We start from the raw sequence: 23667 nt of genomic DNA, 5'->3' as shown, positions 1-23667 counted from the left end.
GTCCATCAGGTGAAATGTAGAAGAATTTAATAAATATTACATTTTTGGTATTTACAAAACAGTAATACGGCCAATATGGATGTATGGCTGTGAAGCTTGGTCGCTAACTTTGAAAGAGGAACAAAAACTGCTAGTGACGGAACGCAAAATCATGCGGAAGATCTTGGGACCAGCGAGAAATCAAGACGGATCTTGGAGGCTCCGAAACAATGCCGAAATTGAGACTTTAGTAGCACAGACAAATATCATTGGCGAATATAAAGCTCAACGAATCCGCTGGCTTGGTCACTAGGAGCGAATGGGATCGGATCGGAGCGTAAAGGTGGCGTACCTGGAAAAACCGAGGGGTCGAAGACCAGTGGCTAGACTCAGGTATCGCTGGATCGATCGCGTTGAGGCAGACTTGCGCGAATTGAATGTCAACCAATGGCAGACGATGGCGCAAGATAGAGGAAAGTGGAAGTCTCTCGCTTCGGAGGCCAAGATCCACTTTGGGTCACTGAGCCAGCGGAGTAAGTATTACATTTTTGGGAGGTGATACGAATTGAAACCTCCAACCTTATTTGCTCTGACTCCAATGTTTATTAATAATAATACAGTCACAAGCGTACGTCGTCTTAACAGAGGAAAAGTCTGCGAAGTGTCAAGATATATATATTAGAAATGTAAGAATTACTATATGGTAGTTATATGTTTTGTAGTGGCCACTATGTCGCCACACATATTATTAATAAGGTAAAAATAGTTTGATTCGAGCGTTTAAAAATGAATGGCATGTTTAATATGACTCACGTTTCCCTTATGACTAATGTTATAACTTTAACCCTTTCCACTCCAAGGCTGTTATGTAGCATCGATAAAATTTAATTGAATTATAGTATCTTGCGATTCTAGAATATGTTTCATTCATTCGTGATTCAAACATTTTAGTAACAAAAATCTTTCCTGTTTTAAAATTTTCCGCAAAAAGAAGTATTGCACCATGTCGAGTATCACTCGACAGTGGAGCTTGTGGAATAAAATCAGTGTCGAGTGACACTCGACATTGGAGTGGAAAGGGTTACTAATTTCATATCGTTATAATTTAGTTTAGTTTATATTCAACCAATATAAGTAGAACGTTCTTGTATTAAAATATTTATTTGTCACGTTCGATATTGTTCGTTATATTGCCAATCGTGACAATTACACCTTCTCTCGAAGAAAGTAATGGCCGAAAACATTATCTTTTAAATACTAATGTCATCTTCGTCGTACAGTGATTAACTTTGAGCTATAAATAAATATAAACAAACATGATATAAATATATAAACCATAGTCTTTGATCACTGTTTAATAATGTTTTTATTTGTTTTTTCATTGTTTGACTATAAATCATTATATGTTCTCAGTAAGATAGTTATAAGGTAACAATTGTAACTAATTTTATATTTCTCAGCTTCTAAGTTTGTACTTTTTTACTGCCTTTTGTTACTATTTATCTCCAATAAAGTAAATAAATAAATGAATATAGTACATCAACTGCTGGATATACGCCTGCATCTTTCCAGCCTTTTCAGCAGGCTGCATTTACAATGTCGATAAATAAATAGCAAGGGCAGTCGACATTTGTGGCATCATCTTGAAAATTCAGTCGACAGTTTTCGTGTTGGTAAAACATCAACACATTATTTCGTTCTCATCCTTTCAGGTTATAAATGCCCACAGCAAGCCTTCCTCGAAGATGTTTCGTATGTTGAGGACGTTATGCCCATCCTCTGGAAACTTTTTAATGCTCTGGAAGCTGTGAAAATCCTAAATAATTAATACAAAAAGTATGAATTATATAAGATTGTATATCCATAATCACCCGCGATCTAGGATCGCAAGTTTCAGTCCTTATCTCTGAATGTATTCTATCTACATTACATACACCAGAAAATAAAACTAACAATCAGGTATATTAAGGAGTTATTAATTTTATCTTAAACTTTTAACCCTTAATAGCCTAGAGTTTCAATTTTGATACCAATCGTTTTAAACCGAATGTTCACATTACTATTAGTTTTTTTTTGTAGGTTGGCTGTACGTATTTTACTGTTGTATAATATTCTTTTCAACGAAATTAAAGAAAATCTATTTTTCCCTTTATCTAGACCCTCAAGCAAACACAGTAATATTAAAAAAAAACTTTCGTAAATCAGGCTATTAAGGGTTAAATTGATTAGTCGCAGTGAAGATAATAATCGAGTCAATAAGTATTAAATAAATATATAACGACTTCGAACAACTTCACCTTTAGGGCCTTTATCCTTTGACATTGTTAGATGTCATCACTATGTCGATAATGAACTGTGTTTTTTAAAAAATAATTACATGCATCATTATTCTGTGGGACTCGTATTTTTCTTTTGCAAAGTAACTCGCCTTCAGAGTTGTTAAGACTGTCGCGTTGAACACTAGTTATATTAGCCAGTAAAGAATCGCTTCATATATAGGTAAGTTGGAACATTATTAATAAAAAAATATTTGATTTATGCACATATATATGTTAAATGCATAAATAAGAATTATGTATTTTGTTATGAAAGTCAAATTCCTAGGTAGCTTCGAGTAGTCGACTTCGCCTTTAGTGGTGTAGAATTTAAAAAAAGAAACATTTTTTGGTAATTTTTTTATTAATGATTATTTAAAATAAGCTAGTACTTACAAATGCGATTTAAACTCCTTTACGAAGGGAATTTCGTAAAATCCTTTCTTAGATGTTTATATTACATATTATTGAATTTTTTTTCGAAATTTCTAGTCTTAGATAGATAGTTTCAGAGATATCTTGACGAGTCATTACATATGTGGAAATCTTTTACACATATAAATATGTGTCGATACATGATTTCGTTATTAAGAGCATTTAAGAGGGATTTTGAAATTGAAATTCAAAACATCTTTATTTAATATCACATTTACATTTTTGAGTCGTCAATTTTTTTAGAAATATAGGTAGAGAGTATAATATCTAGATACCGCTTGTATTGCTGGAATGCTAAGAAAAGCCGCCTAGAACATCAACAGTTACTCTTTTAAAAGAAAATTTAACAATGTATAACATATAACAATGTATAAAATTTAACAATGTATATTATATAATATAAACGTGTAAATGAATCAAAAGATCAAGTTTCACATTTTCACATTACATGTACAGTCGGATTGTTGAAGGATTTGTTAGCTTTTCCCAGATGAAAATAAGGCGTTACGAGTTTTATTTTTTATGTTCATAATTGTGTCTGTAGCAATTTTTTATATAATTGTTTAAATTTTGGTGCAAAAGTTAAGTTAATACGTATTGAGACATAAAAATAATTTCTCTAAAGTTATCTCTAAGGGAATGCCTAGCTTTTAAGTTATAAATAGTCCGCACGGCTTTTTTAAATAAATAAGGAAAATATTTTCCCATAATGAAATACCGTAACATAAAATGCTATAAAACAACTAAAATAAACGAATCGAACTGTACAAACGTCTGCTATATGTTTTCCTTATTTGGTTCAAAGAGTATAAGAATTTATGAATATTTATATTAAGATTTTTTCCGTTGATTGCAATCTCTTATGTTCATGTAATTTTCAATAAATTTAAACTTTTCAGATTTTGCATAATTACACGCGGCACATGGTAACAAAGTCCATTAAATATAAAAAATAGTTTCAAAAAAGTCGGTGTATATTTAACACATAATTATTTGTTTTTTATCTTTAAAAAATATTTCACGTCTTTCTTCTTATATTTAAAAGTCTTAACAAATAAACAACGACCTTCCTGGGTCTATTTTTCCTGATAAGTTGAAATCTGGAGCCTTTAAGAGTAGAGTGAACAGGTTTCTTTTGGATGGGCGTGTACCATTTTCGTCTTCATCTAAATTTTCTTTTAGGTGAGATAGAAGACAAACGCCTATTCCATTAAAACTATATAAAAAAGGAACCTACTTAATTATCTATTTAAATGACTGTTGTAGATATATCCTTATCTATGTAAAACTACAATCGCACAATGAGCCATATACTATCCTAGTTATTAAAATCAAACAGTTCAATATATCCAATGCAGGTCTTTTATATACAAGCAGTGCTAGTGAAGAAGATACTTCAGACACTCTTAGTTTCGTTTTTGGAAACTTTGAATGTTGCCTTTCTCTTGTTCTATAGAATTAGTATCTTTTATCTAGGCAATGGTTTAAAGATATTCACTTATGTAAGTGTGTAAGTTGTGTAAATGTCAGGGTATTTGTCCAAGGAGGTGGTGCATTCTATTAGTTTTTTTTTTAGCCCCCGCTATTGGGAACCTCTCCTTCCACCCTCTATTTAATTGAGAACAGGGTTTTGTATTTCTTAATAATTTTTTCACTTGAATTTTTATTTTATTTCTCGTCTTCCATAGTACTGGACATTGTAAGAAAGTCGTTAAAATAGATTAAAAGGTTTAGTAAACAAAAAAAATTGCACGAAGGCTAATGTCTGTGGAATATAGATCCTGGAAATAATAACAAAAAAAATATCCCATCAAAGTGTGAAGGATTTGTAAATAATAAAAAAGTTTAATCATTAACTTCTGTCCTCCTATATTGAGTTTGTAATTATAGTAAATAGCATTTGCATTTATTATAAACGAATGATAATAAAACCTCTCTGATCTCTGCGATTCAACCATGCGAGCCTAGTGCAAAGGTCAAGTGTAATAAAAGGTAATTAAAAATCTAAATTATTTGCATCAAGATTGTTGCAAACCGACAACAAAATATGATATTGTACGTAGATTTATAATACTTCGATGTAAATAATGATATTAGATAAATAAATAGTTTCTACATATGAAAACCAGACGGAGCTAGTTGTAGGCTTTTTCCAAGATAGGTGCGTTTAGAAGCCTGTAGCTGTAGTATATATCAAATTGAGATAATCTGGAATTCTTCTCATAGTCCACGCGTAGTTTCTATAAATTACACAAATATATAAAAAAGAATTTTACATTATTTACTGCCCTATCTCATAAATAACCTAGTCATAGAAATCGAAAATAAAATATTAAAAGTTTTCTCAAATTGCATTATTTCTTCTTTAACAAAGTATGTGTATAGTAATGTGTATACATGTATATATAAGAACATGGATACAGTCCAGTCTATTTGCGAATATCTATAATATCTATTAGTGAATATATATATGAGTTATATATATGTATATATATATATACAAGCTGTCAACCGTCGGTCGTTTAGCCTGCACAAATATATTCTTATTCAATTTTATACATATAAGGGCTTTAGTTTAAAAAAATCATTTTTTCGATAATTTCCATCTTCCGGGGTATAAAAATGGATGACAGAGGAATATTCCAATCGGTGGTATTTGAAATCTGTTTATATATTCATAAATATTTAAAATATTATGTTAAATTATTGTACCCATAAATTAAAAGATAGTATTGCATAATTATGTATATACAATATATATACATTATTATCACTATCAAAATATATATTACAATATATAAATATATGGATGATTTTGATTCATAATGGATAGTCTTTTTAAGAAAACAACGAATCCATTGTGTAATTGTAAATATTTTTTTTGAGTACAAATTTATGCAAAACTGTATAAGAAAAATTATTATTTGCATTCAAATTAACAATCTTCTCCTAATTTACATTATTTCTTTTATACTTTTCGTATGTAAGAAAAGGACCAATATTTAGCCACTTCCGCACATGCGGTGGTAGTCATGCAATAAAATGCACCGCCCGCCAGCCCGCTGATAAATGCGTATGCGGCAAACAATGCGAATCACACAACCGCCACCGCCAAATTACTCAACACGTGCTCCACCCCTCCACGGGGCACCTTCAGGAGTTATGTTACACCGATAAGTGCCAAACACAGAGATCTCTGTGTGTGGCGGGCGGTGCATTTTATTGCACGACTACCACTGCATGTGCGGAAGTGGCTAAATATTGGTCCTTTTCTTACTTAGGATGGACTTCAGCGAGGTAACGCCTGATTCCATTAAATACTTTTCGTATGAGTTTATATAATTGTACATTGTTATTTTTTGGATCATGATGTATTCATGATTTTTTTTATTATTACATGTATGATTAACTTTCTATATAGAAAGTAGCAAAACTATACACACAGTTTGTTGGCATTGCTAGGCATGGTCCCTCAAAGATATCTATGGGGATGTACCATAATCGCCACGCTTGGCAGGTGATTTGACGATCGCAGTGTGGTATTATGGTACGCAGAGAATGCTCCTGCCCATTTGGAAACTTATTTCCTAGTCGTGGTAATCCTATATAATTAATGCACAAAGTGTGAATTATATAACATTGTATCAAGATAATGGAATTCGCAACCTACGAAGTCCTTTTCTTGAACCGCTAAGTTACCTGCTCATAAAGTGCTTACTAGAAAACACATTTACTTTTATATATAATTGTTTATAAAGTGTATTTATTCTATTTTTCTATTGTTCATTTTAATTTATTAGTTTTGTTCAGATGTTGCGTCAAATTAGTTAAGAAGTTAGCTGTTAAATATTATAACAGTCAAATAATTTATATTTAATAGAATAAGGCGTTATTTCGTGGGAGTCCATCCTAAGTAAGAAAAGGAACAATATATAGCTACTTCTGGCGCGGGCTGGCGGGCGGTGCATTTTATTGCACGACTACGACTGCATGTGCAGAAGTAGCTATATATTTGTTCTTTCCTTATATAATTAATGTTTATTTTATCATAATTCACATAGTATTTTACGGATGGTGTCACAAATATGATTTCTTTGTTTAATCTGTCGGGTTAGATATGTGGCGACCTTCTCGCGCACTTAATATTGAAGGTTCCCAAACAGAAATATCGATATGTTCGATTTTCTTTAGGATCTATGTAGCCTACACTATGTTTAATATTATATGTCTTTACCTGTCCTAGCTTCATTATATCAAAACATAAGACAATATCTCCTATCTATGTGTAAGGGTTCTTTATATTTGTTTGTACAGTTTTGTTCAATAGATATACTGTATTTTACATAGCAAATTTAAAAAATAAATAAAGTACTAAAGTAATCAAGACAACGTCTACCGAAGCAGGCGTTTCCAACGTAATGAGAGTAATAAAAAATATTCTTTAAGTAAATGATTATCTTTAAATTAAAAGTAATTATATCTTTATGTGTAATTATGAGAAATTTTAACGAGAAGTATACAAATGTAAGCTTTAATTTGAGACACAAAATTAAATGTATATATATATATATATATATATATATATATATATATATATATATATATATATATATATATTCAAATAATCAACAGTGTCATGGAGTTATCGGAAGCAGTTCAAAATGTACCAGATTTTTACGCGGGGAAGACGGTGTTCATCACAGGTGGTACCGGATTCCTTGGGAAGGTACGAACATATGTATACCTTTTTTATTACTACGCCTTTAACCATATATTACAATCGATTTAGTTAAGTATATTTTTACTATGATTACTGCAAAAGGGATGCAATTAGAATATATACTGTCAGTATGTCGTCTGTTGCGATCTTTGATTTTATTTATTTATTTGATACTAAAACAGGATGCAAATAACGTATGAAGCGGTCTGGAATGATTTCCTTTATATACATAGCAATAATAACTAAACATAAAATAAAACACTTTTTAAACGGTTTTATTTAGTCGTCCCGTACGGAATTTGTTTGTGTCAAAATTAGAAATTGAAATTTAAGCACCTTCCCGTTGTCACATTGATCTGAAATTTGGTACACACATTTAATTTAGATGACAATACAATATAATAAAATCAATAACATTATAAATCTAAGATCTCCGATACAAAATGGCGGATAACATATTTTTCCTTAACCCCCTCAATATGGGTATCAAATGAAAGGGCTACACTAGTAAAACACGATGATTATGTCAAAAATTAAAATTCAAGATGGACGCCGTTCCAATATGGCGGACTAGGTACATATATATACACATATATATATATATATATATATATATATATATATATATATATATATATATATATATATATATATATATATGTGTATATTTATTACCGATTAGGGGGATGTCTATATATATATATATAGACATCCCCCTAATCGACTTAAGAACTTCCAACGTACTAATTAATTTCATATATAATTTTTGTAACCGAGATCTTTTTTGTGGTTTCAGATATTAATAGAAAAGTTTCTGTATAGCTGTACAAAATTGGAAAAAATCTACGTTTTAATACGAGAAAATCGTGAAGGATCTCATTGTAGAATAAAAAATATGTTAAATCTACCGGTATGTATTTTTCTAAGCATTTGTTTACTAGCTTAAATTAAATAAAATAAATAGGTCTACAGGATGATTGATTATAGGTATAAAAACTTTAAAAGAGTTTATGTATGGCTCATTTGTAAGCTTTAAGGTTTTTACGCCTACTTCCAATTACCCTGTATAAAGTGATCGCTGAAAAATAAGTTACATTTTAGTAAGCACCTCTGCAAGGATAGATAGTAAATAATAATTAACTTTAATATGTAGCTATCCGAATTTTTAACTCGCTTTTTCTTACTATATTACCAATACCTTGTTTAACCCTTATAGCCTGATTTACAAAAGTGTTTTTTTTAATATTACTGTGTTTGCTTGAGGGTCTAGATGAAGGGAAAAATAGATTTTTTTTTTTAATTTCGTTGGAAAGAATATTATACAACAGTAAAATACGTACAGCCAACCTATAAAAAAACTAATAGTAGTGTGAACATTCGATTTAAAAGATAGTTATCAAAATTGAAACTCTAGGCTATTAAGGGTTAATATTTCTGAAACCATTGATTATTATATAAATGTAACATACTTTTGACAGCAGATGAGCTATATATTGACTCTTATTAAAGTTTTACACCTATACCCAATCACCTGTATAATAACTTAATTTTTACTTGCTTGTAAAATATTGTTCTGAAAGAAGCATGGTGTTTTAAAAGTAATAGATGTGGAAATCTTTTGTTTAAGGGTCAGATGTATGTGTTGCTAGGGTCACTTGAATGCAAGCACGACTTGACCTTGCATACTGAAAGCATAAAAAAATTGAAACACACCACAGTTTTGTGTGTGTTCTAGAGAACAATACGACTAAATTGTTTTTTTTAAATAACAACAGCATATCTTTTTTAATTTACGTTTAAAAATATTTTATTATGTGAACACATAAGTAATATGCAAAAACTTAATTAACATTTCTCTTGGTTAAGCCGTACCTTACAGATTTCGTTGACATTTTTTATTTATCACTTTGTAGAAAATTCAAATAAAAAAAACTTGTGGAAAAATTTTAAAAGACTCAAAAAACGTACTGTCAACTAAAATTATGCGCATTTGATTATTCGTTATGATGTTCGCGTGTTTTACAGTTCAATTTGAACTTTGAGCTTTTGACAGTTGAGGCGTTGGAAATTTTTTTCTCGCTTATCAGCTATATCATATATCAGCTATATATCAGCGGTCAGTATTTATCGACTTTTGTGACTGTCAAATAATATACATAAATAATTTTTAATCTATTTATTTAGCATTTAATCAACAGATATATCATCTATTATAATCATTATTGATTATTTCAGATATCACATTCTTTAGACTGGCCACTTTCACGAGGGTCGGTGTTTTATGGGGTGTTGTGTGGACTTAATTCTGCTTTTTGATTATGTACATCATTGTGCATAGAACACATATATTTATATTTTATTTATTAACATTTTAGATTTTCAAAAGACTGAGAGAGAGAGGCGAGGACTTCAATAAAATTGTACCCATAACTGGCGATATTATGAAGGATAATTTAGGCATTGCTGAAAAAGATTTAGAACAAGTCATTGAAAAGGTATTTTAAATGATAATATTAAATCATCATCATTATCATTTCTATCATAGGATGTCCACAGTTGGACATAAGCTAACCCAGTAACAAGTTCATTTGTCCACATTGTGGGCGAACTTTTTACACTGTCTTGCTGTGTCTATGTTTACTCATGGAGCCTACTTATTCCCTCTTCAATTTGCCCGTCCCCTGGGCCATATTACTTACTATCCTTTGTCTACGAATCCCATTTCTGATAAGATCTTATACAGAAATCCCTAACATTGTCCTCTCCAGTTAACAGTATATTTCAATCAAAAAGAAATTGATTCAAAATTAATTGTTAATAAAAAAGGACGAATACCAGACATATTGTGATGAAAAAGTAAAGTGAAATTGTAATTTTAAACTTCCGAGAATTAGAAAGGCAAGTAATATTTTTCACCTAGCGTATATTTGTCAAAAGTTCGAATATCATTTGGCTCAGTCCAAATCATTTTGAATCTCAAACAAGCACTCGTTCTTTGCGACTTTTTTTGCCAAAAACTTGACTCATATCGTTCCGTAACCTCCGCCTTTATCTGTTTTGGCTCCGTGCAACTTACTGTTATTTAGTAAATTGAAAAGACCAATCTGGGATGCCGTTTTGACACGATTGAGTAGATAAAAACCTAATCGAAGATCTTGAAGGCTATACCGGAAAAAGACTATTCCGATAGTTGCGAAGCCCGGAAAAAGCGTTGGCAAAAATGCGTTTTATCGAATCAAGACTACTTTGAAGGTGATGAAATTGATTTGGAAGAATAAATAAAGAATTTACATTTTATAAACAAGTTCATCTTACTCTTTGATCTTATTATTTAATCATTTTCTGTTATGTTTTTAGGGTTTACTTGTATCTAAACAATTACAAGCTTTAAGTGAAAATTGTCTGCTTTACAGACAGCAATTGTCGTCCACCTCGCCGCTACAGTTAGATTCAATGAACCATTAAAGCTTGCTATGGAAGTTAATTTCGAAGGTACTAGAAGAATTCTGAACCTATGCTCTAGAATGAAGTCACTGGAAGTAAGTCTTTAAGGTTATTGTGCTCATGTTTTTTAACCTTTTCCCATCTTATTTTCGGGACAAGAACTTATACTCTCCTACTTTCACCTTTCCTCTCTCATCTTACACAATGTCTATCATTCAGCATATATACAACATACAGCAATATACTCATTCCTTTCCATACTTATTGTAACGTGGTTTTGTTTTGTCTAATTACGTCACCCGCCACCCTGCAACAAAACCGCAAGAAAGTGAGGCGGCTTTTCTCCTCTTGCAAAAGGAAAACGATGTTGCTGCATTCAATACTCCTACCCATTTTCACTTCGCAAGTCACTTCATATACGGGACAGGAAGTAATTGCGTTCACCACGGTCTAGTCCACCGCCGGGTCGCATATGCATGTGGGACTCCCGTGCTAGGCTAGGTTAACTGTATATTCATTGGTTCATTGATATTTATCATTTGTATACGGTATGAACTAGAAGAGTCAATTTTGACAGAAGCATATTAAACTTGCCTATATGAAAACACAGCATAGGAGGTCTGCTCATAAAGTTGACATATGACTTTATTAGGGTCTAGTAATGATGCTAGATGCTGACCACTTTCTACTGATCGTATTTGAAATCTATAGGAGTAGACCATGTCACACAGTGGACGTCTTATGGTTGAAAGATGATGAAAATCAATCATCTATAAATTAAAAATTAAACTTACGTTAGTTCGTAAAGCGCCATCTATTGGGAGCTAACAAGAAACACAGTGTGGTTTTTATTTTATTTTTAATAATTGTATTAACCAAAATAGATATTTTTAAAATTAGAACAATTCATTTTCAAGCATATTTCCAGTATACTCTGAAATAGAGTAAAATTTCATCTATTAGAGAATTAATAAAATTTAACAAAAGTGATAACGGAATTATTAAAAGAGTTCCACAGATTAACAACATTTTTTTTTCGTCAAGGATACTTTGGTTGTCTGTTCTACTCTAAATTTTGCACCTGCCAATCATTGTGACGTATAATGGCAAGTTACGATTTTGCTTTAAGTTAAATTTTAACTATTTCATGTTTTATTAAAGAGATTGGTTTACGTCTCAACGGCATACGCTCACACAAACCGCGATATAATAGAAGAGGTTATTTATCCTCCTCCCGCTTCGTACGAGGATGTCTACGCTGAAATTAAAAAATACGGTGATAATATGAAGCAAGTTATGGAAAATATTATAAGTAAGTAGAAATTTTCATGGTCGTATAACATTACACAATAAAAAAGAAATGGTATAAGTAATAAGGTAAACAAAAATCAGATTCAAAAAATCAAAGATTATTCACCTTTTAAAGTCTTTTTCATTTAACAGTAGAAGTGAGGAGAGAGAGAAAGAAACATTTCACAGAAGAGATATTTTCTCCTCGTCGTTTCAGCCTATCGATTCCCATTGCAAAGGCATACATCATATCATCGTAAGATATTTATGGGATATATATCATAATCGTCACGCATTCGTGTTGGCTCATTGCGAGCTCAGCGCTTGGAGTATTCGGACGTATCTCCCGACTTTCCCGCCTCCCGTATTGCTGACTTGCAACTAGGTTTGCTGCCTTGCACTCCGGCCCATGGAATTCCCGCGCACAGCGTTTGGAAGTGCGGAAGTGTCTTCGGACTTTCCCGCCGCCCTCTCTCCTGTTGCTACCCATCCTGTGCCCCTCTGCACGGATTCACTACGCTCCGCGTTTAGAGTGTCGGAATTGTCTTCGGACTTTCCCGCGTACCGTAGTTGCCGACAGAGTGACCTCTGAGGTCACTTCATTTAGACTACCGCGCTCTCCATCGTTCCATGCTCGCAGTGTCCTTCCTTCCCCCTGCCGTTCGGAAGGGAGGTGCTGAGTAGTCCGACCTCACCCTCACCACTCCACCCAACAATGGCGCAGTCCTGGCGTGATTACACGGGCTCTCCCTTCGGCGAGGACCCGGTCATCACCTTCGGTCGTAAGATGGCCATGAAATACCCGGACGAGCGCAAGGCAGATGCCAAAGACCGTCCCACCCGCTTTCTGAGTGACTCCACGCAGTCACTCGACACCCCTGTCTGCTGAAGATGAAGAGCGAAAATCCCTCTCTGTCGAGGACCCACAGCGACGCGACCCGAGCGACGACTCGTCGGACTACACCTCTGGGTTCGAGTATCTAGGCTCGGACTCGGTGATGGAGATCGACGGTCTGAAGCCTGTCCCCCGAACCGACAACTTCACTCTCGTCACCGGCAAGAGGAAAAGGCCACTTCGTGCTGCTCCCTCACTCACTCACCGCGGCAGCACCTCCAAAACTGCCACCCTATCGGCTAACCCGGCCAAAAAAGCGCCGGGACCGCAGACTGTCCCCGTCACGCGGTCACAGAGACGCTACCCGCGTGTGTCCTCTGTAAGATTGTGGGCCACCCCGCCAACTACAGGGGCTGCCTCAAAGCGCCTAAAAAACACCGCGCCGCCCGACCTTCGAAATTTTCTCCGTGGGGGCCTCAGCTCCGAAAGTTTCAAAGTCCACTTCGAAACCTCTTCTCCCTCCTCCGCCTCCAGCCACTTTTGCCTGGGCGAAGCCACTCTACCCCAGAGGCTAGCCCGCCACCGCCTACCGCCCCATCGGTTGCTCACGAGCAACCGAAACCAACCAAACCCCGAACCGGATCCCCTTCGTCTACGGAGTAGTACTTAAAGCCCTCGCACAATACCAAGCCAATGTAGATCTCAACAAGGTCTGATCCTGAGATCCTTGCCGCAAAACTCTGCAAAGCCTCTGATCCCTCGGAGCGCTTTCTCTGTATTGCGGAGCTCCCGGCCGTTCTCAACGCCTAAAAGCAGAATTTAAATAATATCCGCTCCACCGTCTCAACACCAGGACACGCCTCACATCGAGCCCCGGCGGCTTCGATGCACGTGTCATGCACTACTCACCTACATATGACACGGCGGCCGCTTCCGCCTAATCCGCGTTCAAGCGAGGGCGGTCCGGAGAGGCCCGTGTCTCTCCCGACTGCGGAGTCGTCGTCGCTTCGTGCTTCATACTCTACACCCCCCTCACTACACTATATATAGTATGGATAAAGTATCGTTGACGATTTTGTTTACTCTTTTTTAAATTATTAGTATGCTTTTTTTTAAAATTAATACGGATTTAATTAAAAAAATTATATCAATATTAGAAGGCAAACTATCGAAGGATAAAATAAGATATGATCATTATGTATATCTATACACAGGGTGATTGGTTAAATATGTAAAGGCTTTAAATGGGGTGAATGTAAAATACATATGTCATCAAAAAGCTTTACATGTTTAACACCAATTTTCTAACATCCTGTGTAAATTGGTCACTCTGATTTTTTTTCGTTAGAATTCATCAGATCAATTAATTCTGAAAAAAATAAAACCTCATTTGTAGTAATTCAAATTTTAAAACTCTTTTAACTATATTATCATTATGTTATTATTTCTGAAACCATTGATTTTTGAATATGGTGTATAAAACATTTATTATTGACCTACCCTTTAAAGCAGAGTTCCCCAAACTTTTTTGTGTCGTAGACCCCTTGCCTCGTTTTTCTGTGTTGGGTATACCCCCAACTTACCTGATATTGATTTCCTGTAAATTTCTAACTATACTGAAGTTTAGTGCTAAAAATTTAAAGTAAAAACACATGTTAATTTATACATTTATTAATTGAATTTAAAATAAAACTATTCAAAATAAAATTTTGTATCTGTTATGTAAAATATACGTAACATTAAATAAACATAAAATAAACTATAAATTAAATAACATAAGCAATAAGTCAATATTTTTAGTGAGAAGGATGAACCTGATGCTTTAATAATAAATTACTAAGAAATAAATAGCACTATCGTGAACCCCCATTTTCATTTCATGGACCCTCATATTTTTTTTCGCTGACGTAGACCCCTTGCAGGTTGTCATAGACCCCTAGGGGTCGATATAGACCACTTTGGGAATCACTGCTTTAAAGCTTTTACTTGTAAATGATCATTCTATTTAATAAAATGTTGTTAACCTATTTTTAATTATAATATTTCAGAAGATCGTCCAAATACATATGCGTTTACGAAGTCATTAACAGAGAATTATGTCGCCAAAAATCATCCAAACGTACCTGTGATTGTAATAAGACCTTCCGTCGGTAATGTATTAATTGTACATGAATATACGAAAAATATGTAATCATATAACTTGTCTCTTTAAATTATAATAAGATTCGATTATTATGAATACCTTCGTTCTGTTTTGTTGAGAAGGTTTTACTAGCCTATATATGTTGAGAATATTTACAATTTTAAGAATGGGTAAAAGCTGACCTTGATTTTAATGTTAATATAATATTGATTTTTATTTTAATATTATAACAGTGGAAGTATATTTCGCTAATATTAAAGGCCAAAGATTTTGCGCTGCAAACGCCATCTAGTACTGACTACTTAAAACTTAGTATGATAAGACGTGGTAGTACCAAACAGGATTGTGAATTTATTTATAGAATGTAAATTCTTTAAATATTCTTCCAAATTAATCGGGGTGAACCCCAATTATATTTCGCGGTCCATAAAACTTAAAACACAAAACGAGATATGACCTATCTCGGTTCACCGTTAAGTTTCGCAACCGAGATGTGTTACAGGCACAAAAACAATGAGTGTTATTCTGCCGTCATAAGAAGAAAGGCCGTAACTAATGCCATACTGTAAGCTATACCTACTTATAAAATAGCTTGTTGGAATATGAAAAAACTTTCTTGTTACTACGGCAAAGTTAATAGTTATAGCCGCGGGAGGGGGGGGGGGGGTCAGGCCTAAAGGACGCCAGGGTTTCATAGCACACGGGCGCTGCACGAGCTAGAGCCGCCCCTGGGTAATAGCTTATTAAATGATAACTTTTTAAATGCTTTATATTGATAAATAAGCTATTAATTCACTCTTGTCAACAATCCTATCACAAATCTTACGTATAAGAATTTTCGTTGATGTTCATGATTCGTTTTGATAGTCTCTCTGATTGACAATTTAATTATTAAGTCGTGTCTTTTCCAGTGACAGCTACCAAAAATGAGCCTTTCGAAGGATGGATAGACAACTGGTTCGGTGCGACTGGAATGTTAACTGCTGTTGGAATGGGTTACATTCGTGTTCTATTTGGTAAGGCATCGAATATAGTTGACCTTATTCCAGTTGACTACGTTACAAACCTTATCATTGCTGCCGCTGCAAAATGTGATAGGTAAGTGGTTTTTTCCATAACAATCGGCTAAGGTAATTTAGTTATTTATAGCAGTTGTGACCTAGGTAGGTTGACAAATCGATTCATGGAATACAGTCTTATATATAACTCACTCTTTGTACACAAACAAGAATTAAGAGGATAGGCAGAAGCATCCTCTGCATAGCATTGAACCATACTGAGATCGCCAAACCGCCTGCCAAATGTGGCGATTATGGCATATCCCACCAAAGATATCTTTTTGGGTTGTCTATGCCTTGCAGTGGGTGTCTATGTTGAAACGACGATTTATGCCTCTGATCTGTATACGAAAGGCTAGCATTAGAAACCAGTATGAAGTTGTTATACCTTTCTGTAGGCTTTCAAAGATTAGTAACTCTTCCCTCCTTTCTCTTCTTATAATACAGCTCGTAAAAAATGTATGTATGTAAAACAAAAAATACTGTTAGAGGAAATGGTTTTTAACGTGTTATTAAAGGAAAAAAAAGAATTGTTTTACTACGAGTTCAATTTCATTATTATTATTATTATTGTTATCATTGTTGTTGTTGTTGTTTTATATTTATTATTATTATTATTATTATTATTATTATTATTAAGATCTATTTTCCACAAACATTGGCGATCTTGCAGTTGTTATTACAGTTACGTTTAATATTTTCTTTTGCTCACGATTTTTTCATGTGTTTGAGTAAGTAAAAAAGCTCATCTCTTAGTCTATTTTAACGACGATCTAACAATATCCTGTTATAATTTCACGTTTCGTGCGACTACTTCCTCATTTCTACTCTATATTGGCATTTATTGAAATGATATAGTATTCATTACACATATCGGGTTTCCGTTGTTTTTAAAATGTATTCTGCTATTCGGGGCGGAGACAAATCTAACAAATCAATAACCATGAAAATTGGTTCAGCAGATCTAGAGTTATAAGTGTTATAACAAACCCGTCTTTGTTTTATATATTTAGATTACAGGCCTTATTATTTTTTTATAATCTAAAAATAAAAATAGAATATTATGTTTGTCGCTGATTGTAAACAGACATAAAATTTTTACAATGATTTTTAGGCACACTTGTTTTATGAGGGTACTTAAAACTTCAAATTGTAGCATTTTAATAGAGTTTCAGGATGATCATCCTTTATTTAAAAATGTGCTATATATTTACCCTTAATAGCTTTAACGTCAATCATCCTGTATATGTAACATTAATTTTACATATTTTTTGTAGATGTGATACGATAAGCGTATTCAACAGTTGCTCAAGTGGATCTAATCCAGTTACTATGGAATATTTGAACAAAAAGTTTATAGAAGAAATCGTCCGCTTTAAACTGAGTAAGTGATAAATTTATTATTATTTGTATTAGCCAGTTTTATAGTAGATGTTATCAGAAATAATGCGATACGTATTTTTCTATATGGTCCACCTTTTTGGAGATCTCTCATATACCCCTACATTTAGGTTAGGGATATTGTTTACCAGGGTAAATATTCTTATTTGTTTTGATTTCTATTTGAATTTCTTTGTTCGTGCGTCTTATTTTTTAAATCTAATGGGGAGGCCTATGTCCAATAGTATTCGTATTACGATTGAATTAATGATGATGGATTGATGAAATGTTTTCTTTCAGATGCAGTTCCATACCCTACCATTACTTTTACGGAGAATCCGTATATCTTGAGGACTATTATATTTATCGCGCATATAGTTCCAGCTTATATCTTGGATTGTTTTCTGCGTTTAATAGGAAAGGAACCAAGGTATTTTATCATACTGACACTTGTACTATCATATATGACCTCTATACCGGTGTTAAATCTGAACTTATTATTTATATTTCGATTGCTTGACATACTCGTAGTACAGGTATATGTTCGAAAAGGACAAATTTACATTCTGGAAGTGGCCCCTAATCTCTAACAAAAACACTTAAATATGAAGAACTGTTAAGTAAATGTACCTTTACAATTACAGTACCCGATGTACGAACATGTTTCGGAAGGTTTTTTCATAGTTATCAAGGCTCTATTTTCTATAACATTGTTTGCATGGTCGTATTAAAACTCTAACAATTAATAATAAAATTGGAGTGTCTGTTTGTGATATTAAAAATTATATATATATATATATATATATGCACACACACACACACACACATATATATACGTGTGTGTATATTTGTGTGTGTGTAGGATACATTTACCAAAATTACATTATTTTAAATTTTTGTCTGTCGATCTATTTGCTCCGGCTAATCTCTGAAATGGCTAAACCGATTTTGACAGGACTTAAACTGGCAGGTAGCTGGTGTAATAAAGACTAACTTAGGCTGCTTTCGTCATAGGAAAAAACAAAAGGAAAAATCAAAATCAAGTTAAACATTTTTGGTTAAAATCTAAGCAAACACAGCTAGTTAGGAACAAAACTGTTCATTCGATTCTAGATACGACAATGATCGGTCTAGCGCTAGCTGCATTGAGGGACCTATTGCGACCTTAAGGAAGTCATTGGAGTCAGGCAGCGCAAGATCAGTTTTCGTGGCGATCTTTGGGAGAAGATTTTCTTGTAGTGGGCTTCTATCAGCTGATATGATGATGATGACAGACTTTACGTTCATCATCTTTGAGCAGTAGGGATCTTAATGACCTTAAAGTTATCTGTAATCTAGTCAAAATTCACTCGGACAATATATATTTACAATAATCGTTTCGTTCACAGGTTCATGAAGAAGCAAGAAAGGATTGTACGTTTGGAGAAACATTTGCGATACTTCACGGAACATTCGTGGATATTTCGATCGAAACAGGCTGAATCTCTTTTCGCGTCTTTATCAAGGAAGGACCAAGATACGTTTCCTTTCGACCCTAGGTCGATAGAATGGTCACAATACGTTCCCGTATTTGTCGGCGGTGTTAGGACACATTTAATTTGAATCGGCAGGTTCTTCCTACATATATCGATTAATTTGAATGGTGATTTGGTTCGTTTTGTTTTGTTTTATTTATTTTTTTGTGTTTTGTTTACAATAAATACTTTACGATAACTGATTGAGTTAAATTATGTTCTCCATGTTAAATGTGATAACCCAAGTTAATATCTGACGCCTTAGGCGGAACCTCCATTGAGAGCTTCCTTAACAAATTAGTGACTACAAAATTGCTATTGAAGCCTATGTCTTGCAGTGCACGTCTATTTTTTGATAACGAAAAGAACTCTTGATCTTGAATATTGTAAAGATTTTAAGTTGTATATTCTAAGTTGTGTTCTACTTATGCCCATATAGTTTCTCAAAATCCTTTACCATTGGTTTCATAATGTTAGAGGCCTATAGTATAGATATTTAATGGAATCAGGCATTACCTTGCGGAAGTCCATCTTAAGTAAGAAAAGGACCAATATTTAGCCACTTCCGCACATGCAGTGGTAGTCGTGCAACAAAGTGCACCGCCCGCCAGCCCGCTGACAAATGCGCATGCGGCAAACAATGCGAATTACACAACTGCCACCGTTATATCACTCTATCAAACAACACGACAAAAAAATCAAACTGTTTCTTAAAAAGAGTAAAGAGATTAAAGAAACAACAAAAACTGAACTAAACATTTTGTAAGCGATTTAAGAAACGCCTGCGTAATACGAAAAGCCGTAATTTGTCACTACCTTCTATTGATATTACGAATTATACAGATAAAGAAAACAAAAGTTTATTCAATTACAATATGTATTGCTGTTATATAAGTATACCATAAATATAGGGTATGAAGTATTGAAAGGTATAAAGTAAGTACAGTATATGGTAATTAAGTTCACTTCTTGCACATAACTCGTATCGGCCGAAAGATTCTCGATAGGCAACAGCAAGCCGAATAATAAATACATTTAAAAAACTTTTAAGTTAAACGGTTTTTTGATACCCATATTGCGGTGGTTGTGGAAAATTATGTACCTCGTCCTCCATATTGGAACGGCGTCCATCTTGAATTTTAAATTTTGACACAATCATCGTGTTTTACTAGTGTAGCCCTTTCATTTGATACTCATATTGAGGGTGTTAAGGAAAAATATGTAATCCGCCATTTTGTATCGGCGGCCATCTTAGATTTATAATGTTATTGATTTCATTATATTGTATTGTCATCTAAATTAAATGTGTGTACCAAATTTCAGATCAATCTGACAACGGGAAGGTGCTTAAATTTCAATTTCTAATTTTGACCCAAATAAATAAATTCCGTACGGGTCGAACTAAATAAAACCGTTTAAAAATACGGTAGGTGTTGTCCCCCACTAGGTGGAATTGCGCTAATGATAATAAAGTTATTTTAATGAAAGACAACTGACTGGTCGGAAATCTCGTATGAATACTAATGACATAATTTGAATTAAAGTTTAAACACGTGTTTATTTGATAACTAAGATACTGTTTTAAAGTTACAATTATACAACTTCATAATAAAAGGGCTCCGAGACTTCGTCGTTTACAATGGGCCTCATAAAATGGCCGTCACGCTGCGTGATCGCGCCATAAGAGCAGATCTGCTTAAAAACCAAGGTCACCGACTTAATTCGAAGAATTGCTCATGCGAAGTCGCGTTGGGCGGGGCATATTGCTCATAGAAGCAATGGCTTTTAGAGCCGAAAGGTTTTCGAGCGATAACTTCGTCCCGGTAGACGCGGCTTTCACAGGTCCCCAACTAGATGGACCGACCAGCCCAGCTATCGTGAAGATCTTTGGGAGAGGCCTTTGCCTTGCATTGAGCATCTATCAGCTGATGTGATGATGAATACGATGAAGTTCTTGCAATCAAAGCTTCAAATTAGTATAAATCTATGACTTGGTTCCAGGACGAGGCCACTTGTCACACAACTAACGAAAGCATAGAGGTTGTACGAAAACTATTCCCCAGAAAAATTATATCGCAGATGGGTGACATTAAGTGATAGTGATAGTTTAGATTTAACAAAAACACTTGAATTTTAAAAAAAATAATCGTGAAAAAATAGGGGCAATTTGAATAGTTTAATTTTCCCTTTAAAAGTTATTTATACACAGATCATAAATTAAAAAGATTCGTTGAATTTCGGGAACAATGTTCTAACACAGTGAAGAAACAGAATCTATTTCGCAAAGGACAAATAACAAAAATCAAATTACCAATTTACAATGATTCCCTTATACAAAATCCGACGTTCCCTTTGCTGTATTAATTCCAGATCAATCCTGAGATAAAAGCCGAAAGAGGATCTGCCTTCAGAGCAGATTGATTACATTTAGTTTCGCCTTTTTTTTTCGATACGCACGAAACAAAACATTTTTGCTTGTAATTTATCTTTGTTTGGATTTCAAATTTAATATTTATGTGTATTGCGTAACAATAAGATTATACTTCTGTTCTGTATTATGATGGGTTTATCAACCTATAAACAGTAAATAATTTATTTATATATTTATATTATATATTCGAAATATAATGTATATTTTAATGTTTTATATAGGGTGATTAGTTACAAGAATAAAAGTGGTATAAGTAAAACTCAAAAGCAAATGGCTTTAAAGCGTTTATATACATTTTTTACAATCATCCTGTATGAAATAAACACTATGAAATATGTTATATGATGTAACATCTGGCAGTACAGTCTCAGGGACATATTATATAGCGAACCTAATTCCAAAGGCATTCTCTACCAGTTAACTGTTTGGGCAATGTCGAGATAAATTAATAAAAGGTAGGTTTGACAAGTTAATATCATAAAAGACAAAAATGAAAAAAAAAGTAAAATCAAACTGAGGAGGTGAATAATCGCTGAGATAAAAAATACCTTGTCTAAATATACCCCTGAGCCTAATCTCTCTATTGTGCGTCAACCGAAGCTATAAAAAATGTGAACGATATAGTGGTATGTAACGACCCGAGCTGCTGTATATAGAACAAAATGTTTAAAATAAAATAAAGAAATCTAAAAAGAAATGAGGTAAGGAATTAATGATATCGAATGCAAGAGAAAGGCAGAAGAAATGTGGGAAGAAAGATGAAGTATGAAAGATTATAAAAAGGATGCAAGAAGAGCGCGCAAATAAAAGTAATGTGAAAAAAATGAAATAAAACGACCCTGTCCTCCCAAAGACAGGGCTATGAGAGGCCCCCAATAGCGGGGGATAATGAAAAAACGACCCGAGCTGAAGCTTCTCCAGGAGCTCTCGAGTTCTGTTACCTTAACACGTTCACTGCGGCTTGAGGTCGATTCAGCCTCATGGTAAACTTTGCACTGGTGCGGCGCGTAAAACTCGTGTTTTCTCTCTAGTGCGGCGGCTGTTTACAGTATGAGGTATGACATAGACAAATATAGCTTTCTTTGTGTCTGCGAAGCATTGACTCAATATTGTAAAAAAATATTGATGAACATGAGGCAGAAAAGGCCTCAACCGCACTACTAGGAAGTTCAGCTTGAGGCTGATTCGACCTCAGCCGCACCAGCTGAAAGTTCCTCAAAATTGGGCCCGCAGTGAACGTGTTAAAAAAAGGACTAAAATCAGACGCCTTCTGCACCCTGCCGCCTAGAACCCGTGGAATCTTCACATGCAATCTGGGCAGCAAAAGTTGAGAATATAAATAATTATACGAACATATTTAGATAAAACGGTTAATTATCTTGAATTGTGTTGGATTTTTAGATAAAATACATTAAAACCTTTCCCCGATATTTATAGCATATATCAAGTATAGATTCAATATACTTTCTATTGTATTTTTTCGATTTTATCATACATACTTTTTTCATCTATCTTTATCTCCGTTGTCTTTGGCATGAAATTCGCCGTTGTACTTTGTGTAGTATATTATAGTAATCTTGTATAGTTTAATTTAAATACAAAATTAGAATTTATTACATCTTAATTCGATATTTAAACGCACTTTTGAATCTGTTACTATTTTTAAAGTTAAAGATTTAGTGCTGACTTCATTATAAGTTACTATAGGCTCGAAATGTTAATATGCTCAGAAGACAGAAATAATATTTAATGTGCATATTATATAAGAGTTGCTAATGAATCAACAGCATAATAACATATAATATTAAAAAACTGACTATTTGTGTGTGAGTATAATGTTATCTTTATCTTTATTATTGAACATAACAACCCATATGAAGGTCAAGCAACATTGACATTAGCAAGTTTTTACATACATGTGTTTTATCACAGACACTCACACATGTAAATTAGATTTTTATACGCAATTAAATGCGAATTTACATTTATATGTACAGTATATATTATATATATTATAATAATATATAACATTAACAGCAATATGTATAATAGCTTATTTATTAAAATATATATGTTATATATGTAGATTTGAATATATGTATGTTTTGTACACGTTAACAACC

The 23667-nt window shown here is 33.6% G+C and overlaps 1 protein-coding gene across 1 annotated transcript; it reads left to right on the top strand.

Moving 5' to 3' along the window:
- The first annotated feature begins 7365 nt into the window (after positions 1–7365).
- On the top strand, positions 7366–19201 carry LOC137932810 (putative fatty acyl-CoA reductase CG5065). The gene is made up of 10 exons (XM_068776485.1): positions 7366–7455; positions 8246–8359; positions 9825–9944; positions 10863–10988; positions 12055–12205; positions 15070–15168; positions 16073–16259; positions 17497–17603; positions 17900–18029; positions 18988–19201. Exons 1-10 carry the CDS (start codon positions 7366–7368, stop codon positions 19199–19201), a joined length of 1338 nt encoding a protein of 445 aa, XP_068632586.1.
- Positions 19202–23667: the final 4466 nt, after the last annotated feature.

The sequence above is a fragment of the Battus philenor genome, unplaced genomic scaffold (genome assembly GCF_028537555.1).
Source record: "Battus philenor isolate CCGP_79_NKW_IND1 unplaced genomic scaffold, ilBatPhil1.0.hap1 SCAF_12, whole genome shotgun sequence".
Classification (NCBI taxonomy): Eukaryota; Metazoa; Arthropoda; class Insecta; order Lepidoptera; family Papilionidae; genus Battus; species Battus philenor.
This window is presented reverse-complemented; position numbering and strand designations above follow the sequence as displayed.

Bases quoted from the DNA above. Each gene is read 5' to 3' on its own strand.
- LOC137932810 (XM_068776485.1), top strand. From the start codon at position 7,366: ATGGAGTTATCGGAAGCAGTTCAAAATGTACCAGATTTTTACGCGGGG. The intron at 8,360-9,824 runs GTATGTATTTTT...TTAACATTTTAG, and splicing joins AAAATATGTTAAATCTACCG to ATTTTCAAAAGACTGAGAGA. The intron at 15,169-16,072 runs GTAATGTATTAA...TGTCTTTTCCAG, and splicing joins TGTAATAAGACCTTCCGTCG to TGACAGCTACCAAAAATGAG.